At 44.2% G+C, this 21,205-nt stretch overlaps 1 protein-coding gene across 2 annotated transcripts in view; it reads right to left on the bottom strand.

The window, feature by feature from the left end:
* IRAK1 (interleukin 1 receptor associated kinase 1) overlaps positions 1–21,205 on the bottom strand; it is a 94,948-nt gene that overhangs the window by 15,163 nt on the left and 58,580 nt on the right. For both annotated transcript variants that reach the window (XM_077283677.1, XM_077283678.1), the window contains exons 8-12: positions 20,339–20,659; positions 19,706–19,774; positions 17,821–18,051; positions 15,139–15,703; positions 13,461–13,586 (exon numbers count right to left, since the gene is read on the bottom strand). In XM_077283677.1, coding sequence (XP_077139792.1) covers positions 13,461–13,586; positions 15,139–15,703; positions 17,821–18,051; positions 19,706–19,774; positions 20,339–20,659 — 1,312 coding nt within the window. The remainder of the gene's footprint in view (positions 1–13,460; positions 13,587–15,138; positions 15,704–17,820; positions 18,052–19,705; positions 19,775–20,338; positions 20,660–21,205) is intronic.

The raw sequence follows: 21,205 nt of genomic DNA, 5'->3' as shown, positions 1-21,205 counted from the left end.
GAAGAACCAGGATGCACATATCCATCCATGGATAGAACGAGGATAAGAGCAGGGCCCAATAACATCTGATGAATCCATCTGAAACAGAAGATCACTTGTTTAGAGTCGGCCCAGAAAGCCGGTGAAAAGAAGGTCCTCATTAATACCCAGGGGGACCGTGGACCGCAGTGAGAAAATCCCACGTGCCTCCACTTGTAGAAGCTTGTTCTCCAATGAACCCCCTCTGCCCGAGCCATGCACCCGCTCTAAGCCAACGACTCTGGTACCTGAATATTTTTACCCCCATGGCACAACAAGAAATGCGCTGCCACCGTAGTGAGTAGTTTGCCCTTACAAGAATCAGCCGCTGCGGTGCTAATTGTAGAAAAATGTTTTTGTATACGTCTACGTAACTCTTGGGACGTTTGTCCCACGTAGACCCGTGGGCAGGGGCAGATAAGGGCATAGATAACGTTCATTGTCTTACAATTGACATAAGTCCTAAGTAGATGTTTACTTTGATCAATGGGGTTATGGAATTGGTCCCTCACAGGAACCATATATTGGCAGACATTACAGTCACCGCAAGGAAAAGATCCTTTTAATGAGATGCCCCTATTTAGTTTCACAGTTGGCCTTGTGTAGTGACTTCTTGTAAGGATGTCACGTAGGTTAGGAGCCCTCCTCGCAGTTAGCATAGGGCGCTCACTGACCACCTGCACTGTTGTAAGATCGGTCGTGAGAATGTCCCAATGTGCCTGTAGTATCCCCCTTACCTTCGGCCAATACGTAGTAAACTCAGTGATGAAACGGACAGATTTGTCCGGTGGCCTCTTTCTTGAGTCCAGAAGGGAAACTTGGGACTGCGTCTTAGCTCTTTGGTACGCTTGAGAGATGTATTTATTGGGATACGTCCTTTTCTTAAACCTCCTGGTCAGGTCTTGTGCTTCCCTGTAAAAGTCCTCATCACGTGTGCAATTCCTCCTTGTCCTGAGGAATTGTCCCACTGGAATACCTCTTTTCAAGTGGGCTGGATGAAAACTCCGGAACTCCAAGAGATTGTTGGTAGCTGTCGGTTTCCGGTACAGACAAGTCGACAAGGTTCCATCCTGGCACATCACATTAAGATCTAAAAAGCTCACTGAGGAGGAAGAACACGAGGAAGTCAGAAAGATATTAAATGGATTGTCATTAAGAGAGTTAATGAAACTCTCCATCTCATCCAAGGAGCCCGTCCAAATGAAGAACACGTCGTCGATGTATCTAAGCCAACATCGTACCTTGGAATGGAACCATGCGGACTTGTAGACGACATTAGACTCCCACCACCCTAAGAATAAGTTTGCCAGGGCTGGGGCACAGCGTGCCCCCATCGCGACGCCGGAGACTTGCAAATAGAAATTCCTGTCAAAAAGAAAAAAGTTGTGTCTAAGGATAAAGTCAAGAAGATCAATGATAAAAGTCATGCAACCTGTTGGAAAAAAAAGGACTGCTTGCAGGCCATGATCATGGTCGATGTTTGAATAAAGGGACTCGACATCGCAAGTCACCATGATCTCACCTTGAGCCAGGGTTAAATCTTGTAAGGATGAAATAAAATGGGAAGAGTCTCTGGCGAATGATGGAAGTTCCAATACAAGTGGCTGTAAAAAAAAGTCAACGTAAGTACAGGCTTTTTCACAAAGGCTCCCAATGCTGGAGACAATGGGACGTCCAGGTGGGCACTGTATGTTCTTGTGCACTTTAGGTAACATGTAGAACGTAGATGTTATAGGATGTTTCACCCAGATAAAGTCCCGTTCCCCTGTGTTGATAATACCTAGCTCCAGAGCCTTATCAATGAGTGTTCTAAACTTGGCTGAAAAAACACCTGTGGGGTCAGATGGAAGTTTGCGATATGACCTTGGATTGTCAAGTTGCCTGTGCGCTTCCTTGATGTATAAATCATGAGGCCAGAGCACAATGTTACCGCCTTTATCGGCTTCGCGTATAATGAAATCCTTATGGGCCTTTAGATGGAATAGTGCACGCCTCTCATGTAGGCTTAAATTATCCATAAAGGGTATCCTGCTGGGCAATTCCATTATGTCTTTCTTCACCATTTCAAAGAAAATTCTTACCGCTGGCACGATAGAAAAAGGGGGAGAAATACGGGACTTGTTTCTATAAGGGAATTTCGACCTACCCGTGTCCTCATCGCCCTCACGTAACAGATCCATAAGGTCCTGAAAGACCCTCTGTTCAGTCTGATCAGAGAACGGAGTGATGTGAGATTTATTGTGTAGAACCTGTAAAACAATTTTTCTACAAAATAGAAAAAGATCTTTAATTAGCGTGAATTTGTCCACTTGTGGTACAGGTGAAAATGTTAAGCCCTTAGAAAGGACCGAGATCTCATGTACAGACAGAACGTAGTTGGACAGATTAATGATCTGTAAAGCATTTCCTTGGTCAGACTCGCCTATGGAAACTGAGACAGGGGGAGTTATTTCCGCTGATGTCTCCGTGGGTTGCGGCGCGGTGGTCTGTAGTTGAATTCCCTGGTAGTCCATATTGCATCGCTTCTTGCGTCCTCGCCTGGTCCTGGGTCGACTTCGCTTTCGGCCGAGGACAAAAAAATCACTTGAAGTATGTCCATCGGTAGATGGAGAATACTTTTCTGTGTTGTAGCCCCTCTGTTTACGGTAAGTACCTCGACGTCTATTACCTTGATGTGTCCAAGAGAAAGCGTTCTTTTCATCAAAATCAGTCTTATCTCTCAAGAACTTGGAACTTTTTTTGATAATATTTCTTTGTCATATTTGTCCAATATATCCTTCAATCTGACTCTAAAAGGCTGGACCTGAGATGCCTCATCAAAGCTGCTGAGTTTAGCCTCCAATTTCTTTATATCATTTTTGACAGTAGTCAAAAGATCCCTATCGTGAGTAATCAACAAATTGATCAAGATATTTGAACAATGTATTAAACCCTGTTCCCACATAGTACGAAAAGTGGGAGAGGGTTCCCATGCGGGAAAAATGGACACTCTCAGTCCCCTGGGGACTATGTTAAGTTTTAAATACTCCTCTAAACACTTGATGTTCCAAAGCAACCTAATACCATGTTTCTGTGAAGCAATCAACTCCGTGGTGAGATTAGAAAAGTCTATGTCCCCTGAGACCTGATTAGCATCCAAAAATGCACTAGAGGAAGTAGCCCTCCATGCTGCCTCACGCGCCTCCCAGTCCATGGACCCAGACGAACCCAAACCAGCCACCTGAACCTGATAAACAAATGTAGCTACTATAAATCAAATATATTCAAACACCGCCCTAATAAGCTGTGTGCAGCTAGCCAGAACGCCACAAACAATGAGGCCTGGTAAGCAATTGCTAAAGAAGAGAGCCAGCGCACTACTAGTAATATACAAATAATGTAAGGGGTGCAAAAGAGATGGTAAAAAATAGTAACAGCAGACGAAAGAGAACAGCACCACTCTATATAATTGCACACCACTAATAATTGATAAAAATAGGAAAACTTTATTGATACACCAATTTAAAAACAATTAAAATGGCAAAATGCCATACACTCCACACTGGCCCGCCAAACAAGATGATATGTGTTCTCAACACAATAATAGACAGGTACCCCACAGGTGTTTTTTCAGCCAAGTTTAGAACACTCATTGATAAGGCTCTGGAGCTAGGTATTATCAACACAGGGGAACGGGACTTTATCTGGGTGAAACATCCTATAACATCTACGTTCTACATGTTACCTAAAGTGCACAAGAACATACAGTGCCCACCTGGACGTCCCATTGTCTCCAGCATTGGGAGCCTTTGTGAAAAAGCCTGTACTTACGTTGACTTTTTTTTACAGCCACTTGTATTGGAACTTCCATCATTCGTCAGAGACTCTTCCCATTTTATTTCATCCTTACAAGATTTAACCCTGGCTCAAGGTGAGATCATGGTGACTTGCGATGTCGAGTCCCTTTATTCAAACATCGACCATGATCATGACCTGCAAGCAGTCCTTTTTTTTCCAACAGGTTGCATGACTCTTTTATCATTGATCTTCTTGACTTTATCCTTAGACACAACTTTTTTCTTTTTGACAGGAATTTCTATTTGCAAGTCTCCGGCGTCGCGATGGGGGCACGCTGTGCCCCAGCCCTGGCAAACTTATTCTTAGGGTGGTGGGAGTCTAATGTCGTCTACAAGTCCGCATGGTTCCATTCCAAGGTACGATGTTGGCTTAGATACATCGACGACGTGTTCTTCATTTGGACGGGCTCCTTGGATGAGATGGAGAGTTTCATTAACTCTCTTAATGACAATCCATTTAATATCTTTCTGACTTCCTCGTGTTCTTCCTCCTCAGTGAGCTTTTTAGATCTTAATGTGATGTGCCAGGATGGAACCTTGTCGACTTGTCTGTACCGGAAACCGACAGCTACCAACAATCTCTTGGAGTTCCGGAGTTTTCATCCAGCCCACTTGAAAAGAGGTATTCCAGTGGGACAATTCCTCAGGACAAGGAGGAATTGCACACGTGATGAGGACTTTTACAGGGAAGCACAAGACCTGACCAGGAGGTTTAAGAAAAGGACGTATCCCAATAAATACATCTCTCAAGCGTACCAAAGAGCTAAGACGCAGTCCCAAGTTTCCCTTCTGGACTCAAGAAAGAGGCCACCGGACAAATCTGTCCGTTTCATCACTGAGTTTACTACGTATTGGCCGAAGGTAAGGGGGATACTACAGGCACATTGGGACATTCTCACGACCGATCTTACAACAGTGCAGGTGGTCAGTGAGCGCCCTATGCTAACTGCGAGGAGGGCTCCTAACCTACGTGACATCCTTACAAGAAGTCACTACACAAGGCCAACTGTGAAACTAAATAGGGGCATCTCATTAAAAGGATCTTTTCCTTGCGGTGACTGTAATGTCTGCCAATATATGGTTCCTGTGAGGGACCAATTCCATAACCCCATTGATCAAAGTAAACATCTACTTAGGACTTATGTCAATTGTAAGACAATGAACGTTATCTATGCCCTTATCTGCCCCTGCCCACGGGTCTACGTGGGACAAACGTCCCAAGAGTTACGTAGACGTATACAAAAACATTTTTCTACAATTAGCACCGCAGCGGCTGATTCTTGTAAGGGCAAACTACTCACTACGGTGGCAGCGCATTTCTTGTTGTGCCATGGGGGTAAAAATATTCAGGTACCAGAGTCGTTGGCTTAGAGCGGGTGCATGGCTCGGGCAGAGGGGGTTCATTGGAGAACAAGCTTCTACAAGTGGAGGCACGTTGGATTTTCTCACTGCGGTCCACGGTCCCCCTGGGTATTAATAAGGACCTTCTTTTCACCGGCTTTCTGGGCTGACTCTAAACAAGTGATCTTCTGTTTCAGATGGATTCATCAGATGTTATTGGGCCCTGCTCTTATCCTCGTTCTATCCATGGATGGATATGTGCATCCTGGTTCTTCGTCCCATTGGATGCGTGTTGCTGATTACATACGTCATACCTATATCATGGATTGAGCAATTTCGGCGGAATCAGAAAGACATTGACTAATAGTTGATTAAATATTATAATAACCTTTTTTGGTTGTATCAAGTCTTATATACTTTTGATGAAGGTTCTCATATCCTGCAACTGATTATTCTTATTTGTTTTGTAAACTCCAATGAGGTACTTCAAATTGATATATTTAGGGTTCTCACATTTACACCGATTGCTTGGTAGATTGGCTGGCTGACCCCGGTACCCCTGTGAGAGGTTTGTTGCTTGTCACAGCTGTATCATTATCTTTCCATCCATAGGCTTCATCAAGGGGCTCCTTGATGGTTGTCAGGTTTATGTGCTTTCAGTACTCTGGGCACAGATCTATTCTTCACTGATAGCCCGCTTTTTAGGGGGTTATATCAGTAACTATTTTGGCTATATCTCAAACAACTAATCCCCCTCCCTTCTCCATTTGTGTATGTGTTTATACCCAGTGAAGTTTCCTTATATGTGGTCCCTTACATGTTTTGTCTGACTTAATTGTCTTATTCTTTATGTGTGTCCTTTCTTATTTTCATTTATCTTTGTTGTCTATATTTTATTTAATTAGTTGGTTACACACATGGGCATCACCCCCCTTTATACATTTCACCCTCTGACATGCCTGCATCCTTTATTTCATGCAATGCCTGTTGCTGTGCCCCTAAACTTTTTCCATCCTTTTATATATCTCCGTGGCACTACATGTCCTCCACGCAATGCGCAACGCCGGACCTCTCCGGCGCATGCGCATTGTGGAGTGCTGGCAGAGACGTCTGCCAGCACGGGTGTTTCCGCCCTTACGCGTCACTTCCGGTTCCGGCTCCCAGGCGCGTCCCGACCCCCACCTGACCGCGCGATCAGGTATTTAAACTTTATGCTACTGCCTGGCTGCACCTTCCCCTGACGAAGCCGTCCTCAGTGACGGCGACACGCGTTGGGTCCACTCCCCACGCTGTGCTCTGCCTCCGGCGCTAAGTCCTCTGCATATGGATGTCATGGCACCTATGGGTACATGCCCTTAGCATCTCTACCTGGCTGGACCTATGATCTGCGCTCCCCTGTTTTTGTGGTAACTATACCATCCTTAGGAGTACTTAGTGGTCTGTTCCTATCACCACTAGTCCATTTTTTTCACATCGCTGCCACATGGTGGCCACCAGTTGTGTGGTCCAGCATTTTTTGTACCTTGTTCTTAGACTAGGGGCATCACTGTTTTGCTACTAGGTGCCATTGTTTATTGTATATTATATACATATAATTTTTGTGTTTTCAAGAGGCTGTTTATTCTTTGCGCCAGTGTTTTCACCATACTATGGTCATACGACATTATACTGCGTGATAGTGATCATTTGGTTATTTGTATTGTTTGCCAAGTGTACCTGTCTATTATTGTGTTGAGAACACATATCATCTTGTTTGGCGGGCCAGTGTGGAGTGTATGGCATTTTGCCATTTTAATTGTTTTTAAATTGGTGTATCAATAAAGTTTTCCTATTTTTATCAATTATTAGTGGTGTGCAATTATATAGAGTGGTGCTGTTCTCTTTCGTCTGCTGTTACTATTTTTTACCATCTCTTTTGCACCCCTTACATTATTTGTATATTACTAGTAGTGCGCTGGCTCTCTTCTTTAGCAATATGTTAGCGTTTTTTTCGCGTTTTTATCACGTTTTTATAGCGAAAAAACGCAAAAAAAAACGCGAAAAATCCTGAACGTGTGCACATGGCCTAAAGGTTGAAATCCTGACTCAACCCATCCGTTTTTTTGATTGAATTGCTGCAAAAGTTAAATTATAAGAATAATAATATATGGGAAAGTTTATTCACAGACACCTACTGCCCCTGAGTCCTCCTTCCCAACGTTTATGGATTTATTCTCTATTTATGTTTAAATTGGAGATAGAGTCGATTGACCGCTTATTTTTTATTTATATCTTGTATAATGTTTGTACTAACTGCTTTAGAGAGGACAAATTATGCAAATGTATGACTTTGAATGTACTTTGATACACGAGATTCTGGATATTTTGCTTGTTTTGAGCAGCAGATCCGGCACAATGTGTCAGTGCAGTTTTTTCTGCCTTTGGAAGGGATGCCATGCACAGTAGGTGTTGGATAATGAGTTCAGCATGTTAGTAGCTATTGAGATGGGGTGAGTCATTAGGATTAATAGAATGCACAGTTGTATATATGCAACCAAATGTTCCTACTATTGTATGAACACTGTAAGCAGTATTGAATGCACTATTTGCACTTTATATGCACATTGTATATTATATATGCTATATAATATCAGCTCTCACCTCTGCTAAACAGGCCTATTTCACATCCCTCATATCTTCTTTATCCCACAACCCCAAACAGTTGTTCAACACCTTTAACTCCCTCTTCCGCCCACCACTGCCCCCTCCAACTTCCTTAATCTCTGCTGATGACTTTGCCACGCACTTCAAAAATAAGATAGACCAAACAAGGCAAGTCTGTTGTCCGACCACCACAACCCCTTTGTATGCCAGACCAATGCCCTAACCCCATAACTTCCCTCTTCAAAATCACTGAAGGACAGCTTGCTCATCTCTCCAAATAACACCTCACCACTTGTGCACTTGACCTCATCTCATCCCACCTCCTCCCCAACCTCACCAGTACACTAATCCCATCCCTAACCCATCTCTACAATCTATCACTAACTTCTGGTACCGTCCTCTCGGCTTTCAAACATGCCACAATCACACCTATCCTCAAAAAGCCTTCCCTAGACCCGAACGCTATGTCCAGCTACCGCCCCATATCTTTGCTCCCATTTGCTTCCAAACTACTTGCGCAGCACGTCCACGCTGAACTTTCCTCTCACCTTGCATCTAACTCGCTCTTCGACAACCTACAATCTGGCTTCCGTCCCCACCATTCCACTGAGACTGCCCCGACCAAACTTACGACTTACTTACAGCCATATCTAACAGATAGTTCTCTATGCTCCTCCTTCTAAACCTGTCCTCTGCCTTCGACACAGTTGACCACTGCCTCCTACTACAGATCCTCTCTTCCTTTGGGGTCAAAGACCTCGCCCTATCCTGGATCTCCTCATACCTTACCAGCCGCACATTTAGCATTTCCTACTCCCACACTACCTCTTCATCTCGCCCCCTATCTGTTGGTGTCCCTCAAGGCTCTGTCCTGGGACCTCTTCTCTTCTCAATCTATACCCTTGGCCTGGGACAACTCAAAGTCCTATGGCTTCTAGTACCATCTATATTCCGATGACACTCAGATCTACCTCTCTGGCCCAGATGACACCTCTCTGCTCTTCAGAATCCCAGAGTGTCTATCAGCCATATCCTCCTTCTCCTCTCGCTTCATTAAACTCAATGTGGGCAAAACCGAACTCATTATCTTTCCTCCATCTCACACACCTTCCCTAGCTGATCTATCTATCACAATAAATGAATTCACACTTTCCCCCGTCCCGGTAATCCGCTGACTCGAAGTAACCTTTGACTCTGCCCTGTCCTTTAAACTGCACATCCAAGCTCTCGCCACCTCCTGTCGCCTCCAGAGCTAAAATATCTCCAGTATCCATCCTTTCCTCAACCCTCACTCTACCAAAATGCTTGTGCATGCCCTAATCATCTCCCGCCTCGACTACTGCAACATCCTCCTTTGTGGCCTACCTTCTAACCCTCTTGCACCTCTCCAGTCCGTCTTTAACTCTGCTGCTCAACTGATTAATCTTTCTCCTCGCTACAATCCTGCTTCCCCTCTTTGCAAATCCCTTCACTGTCTCCCAATTTCCCAGCGTATCCAGTTTAAACTACACTGACCTACAAAGCCATCCATAACCTTTCTCCTCCGTATATTTCCAAACTAATCTCTCAATATCTTCCCTCACGTAATCTCCGGTCCTCCCAATACCTCTTTCTCTCCTCCACACTTATTGGCTCCTCACCCAATCGCCTCCAAGCCTTCTCCAGAATATCCGTCGTCCTCTGGAATTCTGAGCCCAAACACGTCCGGTTATCCACCGCATTTGGATCCTTCAAACGGAACCTGAAAACCCATCTCTTCAAAGAAGCTTACAACCTGTAATGACCACAAGGCCACCTCAACACCATCGGAGCTACTGCAACCCTCGACCTACTGTCTCCTTCCCCATAATCCTGTAGAATGTAAGCCCGCAAGGGCAGGGTCCTCTTCTCTCTGTATCAGTCTGTCATTGTTAGTTTGTTTACTGTAAGTGATATTTGTATTTTGATGTAACCCCTTCTCATGTATAGCACCATGGAATAAGTAAATAATAATAATAATTATAGTAATATTACCACAATCAATTGAATATCATATGTTTTATGAGACGTTCCCTAATTGTTTTATAATTCACATATCAAGTATGTAAATGTATACACCTATAAAAAGGTGAATACTGCCACTTGTTTGTTGCTGGAGAAAGGCTCACAATCCTGAGCCGAAACGTTGCCATTTGGGGCAATTAAATAGCCATGTTTTTTCACCCTGAACTGGTGTGCTGCCTTTGTTTTTTTGTCTGTATATGGAGGATTAGTAATGGATAGGTGTCTTATAGACATTTAAAAAAAACAAACAAAAAAAACAGCGTGGGGACCCCGCTATTCTTGATAACCAACCTTGCTGACAGCTGAGAGTTTTGCCTGGCTGGTTATAGAAAATACAGGGAAACCCATGCCGTTTTTTTAATTTATTGTGCAGGCGGCAGCTGATGAATACCCCCATCAGCCACTCCTCCTATGACTGTTATTAGCCGCAGCAGGTGTAGGCTGATGGGATTAATAGTCCCATTAGCCGCCACCTGCTGTCGCTTTTATCACTTAAATATAACTCATCATTCTCCACGGCAGAGCAGGGGAGAATGATGAGAGCAATGTTCAGCATCCAGTGCCGGGGAACAGCGCTTACTGTAACGCTTTTTCCTTGGCCCCTGTCCGTGTGGTACTGATGCAGCAAACGCATGCCACACGTGTGCCGCAAGTATTACACACAGACACTGACCTTTCCGGTACCAGAAATATCAGGACGTGTGAAATAGGCGTTATAGCGGGTTTTTATGTTTGGCTGCTGTCACACACTAAAAGACGGTTTTTATTGCAAATAATAGTTTTTGCAACACCACACTTTGAGAGCTATAATTTTTCCATATTTCAGTGCACAGAGTCATGTGAGGTCTTGTTTTTTTGCGGGACAAGTTCACGTTTTTATTGGTATTGTTTTCGGGCACATGACATTTTTTGATCGCTTTCTATTCTGATTTTTGGGAGGCAGAATGAACAAAAAACAGCAATTCATGAATTTCTTTTGTTGTGGGGGGGGGGGGGGGGAGAGGGGGTTATACCGTTCCGCATGTGGTAAAATTGATAAGGCAGTTTTATTCTTTGGGTCAGTACAATTACAGCGATGCCTCATTTATATAATTTTTGTGTTTTGGCGCATTTATACAATAAAAACTTTTATAGAAAAAATTATTTTTGCATCGCTTTATTCTGAGAGCTGTATGGCGATGGAGCTGTATGGCGACTTGTTTTTTTGCAGGACAAGATGACAGTTTTATAGGAAGGGGCCTTGCGGATGCGGAGATACCAAATATGTGTACTTTTATATATATATTTTTTTCATTCAAATATTTATCTAGAGATAGAATTTATATTGATATATTTATTTTTTACAATTATTTAAAAACTTTTTTTTTTCCTAACTTTTTTACTTAGTTCCACTAAAGGTACCTTCACACTAAGCGACGCTGCAGCGATATCGACAATGATGACGATCGCTGCAGCGTCGCTGTTTGGTCGCTGGAGAGCTGTCACACAGACAGCTCTCCAGCGACCAACGATGCCGAAGTCCCCGGGTAACCAGGGTAAACATCGGGTTGCTAAGCGCAGGGCCGCGCTTAGTAACCCGATGTTTACCCTGGTTACCAGTGTTAAATGTAAAAAAACAAACACTACATACTTACATTCGCGTCCCCCGGCGTCCGCTTCCCTGCACTGTGTGAGCGCCGGCCCTAACAGCAGAGCGGTGACGTCACCGCTGTGGTTTGCTTTCCGGCCGGCACTGACACACAGTGCAGGAAGCTCTGAGCAGCAGCGCGGACGCCGGGGGACGTGACAGACATCAGAGGGTGAGTATGTAGTGTTTTTTTTTACTTTTACAATGGTAACCAGGGTAAATATCGGGTTACTAAGCGCGGCCCTGCGCTTAGTAACCCGATATTTACCCTGGTTACCACTGTAAAACATCGCTGGCATCGTTGCTTTTGCTGTCAAACACAACGATACACGCCGATCTGACGACCAAATAAAGTTCTGAACTTTCAGCAACGACCAGCGATATCACAGCAGGATCCAGATCGCTGCTGCGTGTCAAACAACGATATCGCTATCCAGGACGCTGCAACGTCACGGATCGCTATCGTTATCGTTGTAAAGTCGCTTAGTGTGAAGGTACCTTTAGTCGAAGGCAGACGTCGAAACGCGCATCGGGGTCGGGCGCATCCTGGGGACTCTGCAGTATACTTTAAGGTAATTATTTTGGAGGGTCTTATTGGAGACTGTATTTGGGCAGTATATATTTATATAGATACTATCACTTGGTATTGTATTATCCAGCAATTGTGCTGGTCTTTCTCCATCCCTCTTTACACTTTGCATGTGCACTTTAATGGTATTATTGTTGTGTACCTTATCTATGCCACTTTTTGCATGCACTTCTTGCACCTTTTTGGAATGGCAGCATATTTATTAACTTTTTGTTTATTAATTGTTGCATATGTTGTTCTCTGCCGTTCCCTACTTTATGTATCTATGTATTTATTTGATGCTACTCAATATTCTGCAGTTTGTCAGTCCCTTTGGGGTGCTCCTCTAAGTTCTTGTATTGTTCCCACCAATTCCCCCCTTATTTTATTTTATCATTTTGGTATTTATTAAAATAAAAAATTTTGATTTTATCACTGGACTTATTTCGGGTGTTTTTCTTCGTTGTTGTTCGTTCCACTATGGGACAATGATTTTTGGCAGGCTGATCGCTTCTATAGCATGGAGATGAAGCAGGATCTGCATGCTATAGAAACTTGTCAGCTGCACTGACAGAGACTTGCTGATCATGCACTGCGAATGATCAGCAAGTTTCCTAGTTCTGGTGACCTGAATGTCGTCATGTTCCATCGCAGTATTTCGGGGGTTAAAGTGCCGGGAGCAGTCCTTGACCACTCCTTGCAGCGGGTGTCATCTGTCAGAATCAGCTGACACCCGGTGGCGATCGCCTGCGCACCTCCCGTGAGCGCGGGTGATCGTGATGACGTAATATTCCATCCATGGTCAAATAAGCCCAGGGCACATGGACAGAATATTACGTCCAATATCAGACAGGGGTTATGTACAAAAATGGCTCTCACTAACGGGTTAAAGAGGCAAAAAAAACCCCAAACACTTAATTTAACCAATACGTCATTTTCTGATTGCACATTCCCTTTAGATGATCACCTTGCATGGAGCCGATCTTTTAAACAACTGCTGTTGGCTTACTAAGTGAGCCCTAAAGTCGAATCCTGGGGGCTCACAAGACATTATCTGATGGGATATGTACACAAAATATATCAGCTATGAACGAAGGTTTATAAATTGGCCATATTCCTCTGGATCTTTCCCCTAGAAAGCGTGAGCCCTCATAAGCTTCACGAAAGAAGAGAGTGAAATATTTCTACATTTAGTCATTGTTTCCGTTTTACAATTAGAGACCTACATATCAAGGGGTTAAGTTACAGATATTCCTTTGTGAGACAGAAAAGTTTGGAGAGTGCTGGATAGAATATGCAGAGTAAAGCAGAGCAGGGACAGAGCAGCTTCAGCATGTGGAGTCTTCTCTCTGGAAGGGTCAGAAGAAACTGTGGTGCGGGTTACCTGGACTTGTTCCAGAGTACAGCAGTTCTAGGCTATTTATTTTCCCCTGGTCATACAGCGCCAGCTGCTCCACAAATCTCTGTTTGGCAGGATTCACGATGATCTGGTGATGTGGCATGGAGATAGCTGGAAGAAAAACCAGGCTTTTCAGCTACACAGAAGTACTGGGTCTGAGCGCGACTCTACACAGAAGTCAACAGCATTTCTATAGAGGAGGCCGATCTTGACAGCTCATATCGACGCCGAGCTCTCGCGCCAGATGAGAAAATTCTGTTTTCTCCAACAATACAAAATGTATAATAAATAGCATTGAGCGAACGTGCTCAGATAAAGATGTTATCCGAGCATGCATGTGTGCTAATGTCTTTGGCGTGTTCGAAAAATATCTTCGAGTCCCTGCGGCTCCATGTCTCTCGGCTGTTTGACAGCTGCAACACATCCAGGGATTGTTTGTTTGTTAGGTAATCCTTGCATCTGTTACGGCTGTCAAACAGCCGAGAGATATGGAGCTGCGGGGACTCGAACATATTTTTCGAGCACGCCGAAGACACTCTGTTAGCACTTTAGCTTGCTCACATAACATCTTAACCGAGCGGATTCACTCATCACTAATAATAAACTCTTCTAGTAATCACGAGATAACTATCGAAAGTAGACAAAGAGGAAATGAAGTGATGCAAGCGCAGAACAACAGCTCCCCCAATCACATGGAAATAGAAAAAAAAATAAGCACCAGAAAAGGTATTCGACACACTGTGCATTATCTAACGGCTCTGTGGCACTTAATTGAAAAAAAAATGTGTGCAGAAAGTAAGAAAATAGGATAAAATAACAGAAGAATCTGAACCTGATAATATCAGCGCCATGACTCCAATGTGCCCCACTGGTCTCTGCAGGGGTGATGCGGAGGCGATTGGTTGCCAGAGTGTCATGGGTAGACGGCATGTGAAGCTGCGGGAAACCAGACAGAAAGCAAAAGGGAGAGAGGGAGCACCACAGCGGCCGAGCTGGATTTATCAGGAGAGTATAGGCGCCTTTGCAAAAGACAAAACCTATACTATCCGGCATTACCTTCATGGTGCGCCCACCGGTTTCCACTTTCCCTGCAGAGATCACGTGCCATCTACCCACGAGATTCTGGTAACCAATCTCTGCCCTCATCGGATTTGTGTCATTCCCCCCAGCAACACCCCCCTATAGCGACCGGTTAGGGGGCATGGGAGTCATGGTGCTGAATTTATCAGGAAAATATAGCTTCCTTTATTATTTCTCTGACAAACCATTTAAACATCATTTTTGCAGCTGAGCAAAATGATTCTCCGGAACTTCGTGGCTGCAAGGCCCACCGGCATCCTTAACGCCTCTTCTCATTAGTAGGACCGCAGCGGTGTCATGCATGTGTTACGTTCCAACAATTAAGGTCATTAAATCAGAAGAGGCGCTGGGGATGCCTCAGGTAGGAGGAGGATCATGGGGCTCTGGTACAGTAGCTATTGACTACTGACTTGGCCGCTGGGCCAAGATCCAATAAATATTGTTGCTCAACTTTATTCATTTGCTTAAAATCAGAAAACCTCTATTCTCAGTGTGCTACACTTGAGCTGAGTTATCAAGATCTCTGCTTGCGGTCATTAAAAAGGGGAGATAAAGGTCTTGTTGGTTTTTACACATTGATTACCTGTATTGCGCAAACCTTGTGAGTCCCCGGATGCCGAGCTGCTGTTTCCTTGGATGCTACTACCTCGCCCAGCAGAAGTGTTAAGGTCCGAGGTTGCAAGCACAGTGCTCCGGCACTGCAGGGCTTTGGTGTGAGGTGAGGAGCGCAGCTCTTGTTGGTCCGGGATGTGACCACATGCAAGGTCTGGTGAAGCAGCAGCTAAGGACAAAACCGAGACACTGTCATCGCTCTCCTCGGGTAAGTTTGGAGTCCTCCGACTGGTCCTTAGACTTTCACATGAAGAAATACTGCAGAAATCGACCAATTTGTCATCATACTGTAAGGCACTCTGGCTGTAAGGTCGGACGCTGCCCAAAGCGGGAGCATCTATAGAAGTACCGTATGGAGTAAATTTGTCAGTGTTTTCCTGGGGGGCAAGTACTGAAGGCTGCAGACTGGAAAGAAGATCCAGCAATGGAGGAAAAGAATCCGGATTGTCGGAAAGAAAAGAGCTCTGTACATCACTGGGTTCTGTCTCCGAGGCGTGCAAAAGGAGGCTCTGCAATCTCGTTACTTCATTAAACACCTGAAAATCCAATATGACAAAAAAAAGGAAATAAAATCAATTCCTATATGAACAAAGCTATAATGATATATTCCTGGATATATTAGAGGGGTTATTCCAATGGTCATAAATTGGTACTGTCAGATAGTGCTCGTAAATTTTGCTACTTACTGCTTACTACAAATTTAATGCGTATTTAAGATATTAACACTTATTTTGTTTACAGCTTGTTGCCTTGGAGACCGACCACTAATGCTAGTCAGAACATGCGCAGTACTTACAAGGCTCTTTTCTTTTGAGCTTATGAACAGTGCTTTTAAGCTGGCCAGGATCGCTGGAGCGCATGCTGTTAAGGCCTCTTTCACACTTCAGTTTTTTGGCGTCAGTCTAAAACCGCCAGTTTCCTCAAATAACAGATCCGTCATTTTTTTTTGCGGATCCGTTATTTTCCCATAGACTTGCATTGGCGACGGATTGTGACGGATGGCGGACGTTGTCTAGACATAGACGGACATTGAAACGTTTTTTGTCAACGCCGAAATGACGGTTCACGGCGGATCCGTCGCGTCCATCATTCCATAGAATGGCCGCCTATGGGCTACGGATCCGTCACGACCGTCATTTCGGCGGATCCGTCGCCCCAATCCGTTTTTTCAATTGCGCATGCTCCAAAAAGTAGATACTTTTCCCAGACAACCCCCAAGTTCGGATCCGTCAAAAAAACGGATCCGTTGGAACCGTTTTCTCCACAATTGTGACAGATCCGTCGATCCGTCACTATGTCGGAAGTGACTGACGCCAAACAACTGAAGTGTGAAAGAAGCCTTATTCCTAATCCTACTCAGCTTCAGCACACTGCTTACAAGCTAGACAGCAGCGGTGGTCAGTCTCCTAGGCAACTGCAGTAAACAAAAGAAAACAAAAGTGCTAATATCTCAAAAACAGCTGCAAACCTTAATAAGCAGTAAACTGCATATGCACTGCTCCAGTGGTCTTAGCAAGAAAGACCCTTCTCTGTAAATCCACACCTACCATGGTCACTTTTGGCCACAGCATGGATCAGAGGTATCTCTGATCGTGGCCATTAGAGCCGATGCAGGACCAGACATATCCAGCATTAATTCTACATTGCTATAAAAGCAGATGTAAAAAAGGGAAACTTAATGGCTGGGAAAAAAAGGCACATTGGCAATCGTTAAGGGGTTTAAAATAGAAGAGCGCCCTCCACGGCTGCCGCTTATCTCTTCCTGCAGCAGCGGTCCATCACAGATCACTTCTGCCGGAAATACCAAAACCAAGTGAAAATGTGCTCCCTCCTACTCCAAATAGAGGTTCTTCAGCTGATGGAAATGATGATATTATACAGTTCTGTGCCTCAGCTGCTGCAGAACACAAAATAAAAGACCTCAGGCTGATACGGACCTTCCGTAGCCAAAGGAAAAGGAGGTCTAAATAAATGGTGGAATGAGATCTCCTATCTGTCTGTGCGTATTGTGTCCAGAAATCCAGAATGGAAGTGATTGGGGAACTTGCAAGGGTTGGGAGTCTGCACATCAGGATGCCTCATTGCCCTGAAGGCCTTAAATCACCCACCCCGGATCCAGCACTGAATCTCCGCCGCTGCTCCCCGTGTCGGTCATTGTCTGCAGCGCCGATATCACATCAACAGCACTGCAGTCAATCAATGAGCTCAGCAGCTGGTGCAGTCAACTGAGCTCCGTTGATGTGACGCCATTGATTTAGATAATAACAGACACCGGGAGCAATGGTGGAAAGTCAGTGCTGGACCTGATAAGAATGAGTAAAGCGCATTTAGTTTTTGGGGGGTTTACCAGTGCTCTCCTGAGATTATAATGCCAAGTAAGTGCTGCAGTCAATCAGCGTCTTCTGATTGTTATGCCATGTGAGCATTACAGCCTATCAGCATCCACAAATTATACCACACAAGCTCTGCAGCCCATCAGCGGCCACTGAATGTTATGCCATGTGAGCGCTGCAGCCAATCAGCAGTTGCCAATTGTTAAGCAATGGAGCTGGAGATTGGCTGCAACCAGGCTCTTGTACTTTACCATACCGACGATAGTGGCAGCCATATGTTGGGAGCATTATAATAAGGAATCAGAGTATTTAACAATTACCTCCACCATGCCAGGGCGTTTCTTCTGTCGTCCTAAGCACCGACATGCTAAGAAACAAAGTTCTTGTGCGACCTCCGCACTGCAGCATCCTATCCGGAAGTCCAGATGATGCCGGCAGATGCGAGATGCGGATCTAAACAGCTTGTTTTCTGCATTTCTGATGCTGGTCGCTCCTTGTGGACTACTGCCCTCAGCCTCCTGATCGCTCTCCTCTTCATTAACAATATCTTTCTGTTAATAAGAAACAGTCTAATTATATAAATATACCGGGAACATAAAAGATACCTATATCACAAACCAGAAAAACGCAATCATAATTTTCCCTGAAGGAAATGACGATTGGTAGCAGCGCTGATCCCTTACGAGGGATTGTGACTGCAGCTGGGTGTAAAACCAAAGTATTTATTCTGAGCCATTAGAACTCTGCTGCCCCCTACTGGATAAGAGATGTCATAAGCAGTAAAGGGCAATCGGCTGAGGACCAAGCCTAAAATTACAGAATTGTATGTATTTGGCTTATGGGACGGATCAGCAGATCTGCTCGCTGCACCATCATACGGTAAATAAGATTACCCATCATTAGGATGAAATAATCCCGTGGCCTTTTAGTATGCAGTATGCATCCTCCCCAACAGTGTAAATCTGCTGCTGCAAAAGTGATCAATATCTCGTCCAGCGCCCACACAAATACCATTCTTTACCATTACGACTGTAGTTTTCTAACAGTGCAGACGCTGAGCTTCACTTAAAGGGGTTTTCCAGAAAACAAAAAGACGTCTATTAATACGTGGTAATTGGAGATACGACCCACAGCCCCCATTATTACAAATGACTCGTGATATTTATCCCACCAGTTCAACTCATGCATCTGTACGGCCACATAAGCAGTCCATGTTCACACTGCAACCTCAGAGACTCTTTTCGATCATTCCCCCCAAAAATTTGCATGATAAATCTACGCATAGCTGCATTGTGTGAACACAGCCTTAAAAAGAAAACCTGCAGATTAATACAGTTTTGAACATGGGGCAGACTTATTGAAAGGGCAGCTGCAGGGAGAAAATTAAGTTACATTCTCCCCATCGCCGCTCGATTCCAGTCATCAGGGAGGCACGAAAGTGGTGTGCCAGTCTGCACTTTATACGCAATGAGCGAGGCTGTAGTCAAATCCGCCAATCCATCAGACAGAAAGCAGCGATGGATGAAAGCCGACAGCCCCCTACACTACCCCAATGACAGAAAGAGAGCAGCTGCAGGGAGAACACAACTTCATTTTCTCCCTGCAGCTGCACTTACAATTAGATTGCCCATATTTATAATATTTAACTTCAGATAAGTATTTTTTTGGCTGACATCCCCTTTAATGTGAACACTTTTTTTTTCAAATCTGTTTCCCTTTAAATGTGCTGCAGGTCTAGGATACTAAGGCAAACAACACACTGTGCATAAGTGTGTGCACCCATAGACTTTTTACTGAGCCAGTACTCCAACATGCACGAGCTATTAAGTGGGTGGTTCCTATATGTAAGCATTCTGCCAGCACAATAGGTACTGGAACATCCCTTTCCTTCATCTTGTCATTGTCCAATAGGTTACCGGCCGGGAAATGAAAGCCCACGTCTCTAGTGTGCAGTATTGACACAGAAGGGATACCCCCCAAGCTGCCTGCACTTTGTTAGGAGTGATTTTTCAGAGATAAGGCAACATATTTTTAATTTAATTGATTGGCAGATAATTAAAAACATGACCGGACGTAAAAACTAATTTCTGGGAAAACGCCCTTTAATTCACTCACTTATGCTTAGTCGACCCCTTGTCTTCATCTGCTAAATATTTCAATATTTTCACTGCAGCAATTCAAAAAGAAAGATGACGTGAATCTTACCAGATATTTAGTGTGAGAACCGCTATCGTTATCTACAGCTTTTCTCCCAGTCAGTATTTCCAGTAAGACCTATAAAAAAATAAATAAATAAATAATAGAATAAAAAATGTGGTCAGCACAGGAGAAAAGCTGCATTCATCTATCTGCAAGTCAATTACGGCACATACAGTCAGCAGGGGAAACACGACGGTAATCAGCCCAAACAGACAGGCAGCACAATGATATCTAAGCCACACGCTCAGCAGTCCCAGATAAAACCGTGACCAGGGACGTGGTCTCGGGGCGGCGCACGTCGTGAAATGAGGAAGTGTTGCACACAGATTACGCCCAAGCCATCTCCGGAGATTTGAGGCCTAAGCTTTGCCACAAAACAACCACTGATAACAGTAAATAGGCGCCCTCCATTTACCGCCCTGCAAACAGATGTCAAATATGGGACACAAGTTTAAAGGGATTAGACAAACATTCCTGTTTCCTTCCAAAATAAATATATATATATAAATATATATATATATATATATATATATATATATATATATATATATATATATATATATATATATATACATACATACATACACATACACGCAGTGCATACGTACATACATACAGAGAGGATGGAAGATTACTCACCACCCCAAAGCTGTAGGTGTCCAGTTCAAACGTAAGCTTTCCCAGTTTCACGTATTCATCCGGCAGGTACGCCAGCGTACCCCTCACTGTACTAGTCCTTGCTAAAGTGCGACTTTTCCCTGCATCGCATGCATATCGGCTGAAGCGGGCAAGTCCAAAGTCCCCTAACTTGGCAACCAAGGCCTGATCCAAAAGGATGTTCGAACTCTTGATGTCCCCATGGATGATGCTGGGTTTGAGGGTATGCAAAAACTGAATGCCGCAAGCTGCGCCCTGCATGATGCTCAGACGTTGCTTCCAGGTCAGAATAGGAAAGCTGCCCTGCGAAAGGGATAGGTCATGACAATGCTTATATACGGAGTCTATTGTTCGTGAAATAACAATAAAATCTGTGTTTTTGATTAAATTTAATGGTCAGAATAGAGATGGTGCAGGACCCAGTCTAGTGGCCACATCCGTAATCTGTGGCCGTCGGACGGGTGCCCTTCAAATGTCATCCTCCCTTCCGGTAACTGCGGCTCTTTACCTTTGACGACCTTTAGTGACGTCATTGTGATGTCACGCCAGGCCGGTTAATTAAAAAAAGAAAAAGGAAGAGCTGTAGATGTCAGGAAGAGCTGTAGATGTCAGGAAGAGGTGGTCCTCAGGGCTCCCGTCTTACCTGACTTTGTCCTTGTGCTAGCCAAAATAAGATGGCCACCTTATTAAGTGGCACATGGATTGGGGTACCCCTTTTTTGTAAATGTCAGGGTTAGACCCATTAGGAAATCAAAGGTAATAGTTGCATCTGGATCTCAGCGTTTTATAAATCCCAAAAGCAACTCTGCTGCATAAAAATCCCCGATTATTACAAGCGATACTCTGTAC

This window comes from Ranitomeya variabilis, chromosome 2, assembly GCF_051348905.1.
Source record: "Ranitomeya variabilis isolate aRanVar5 chromosome 2, aRanVar5.hap1, whole genome shotgun sequence".
Taxonomy (NCBI): Eukaryota; Metazoa; Chordata; class Amphibia; order Anura; family Dendrobatidae; genus Ranitomeya; species Ranitomeya variabilis.
This window is presented reverse-complemented; position numbering and strand designations above follow the sequence as displayed.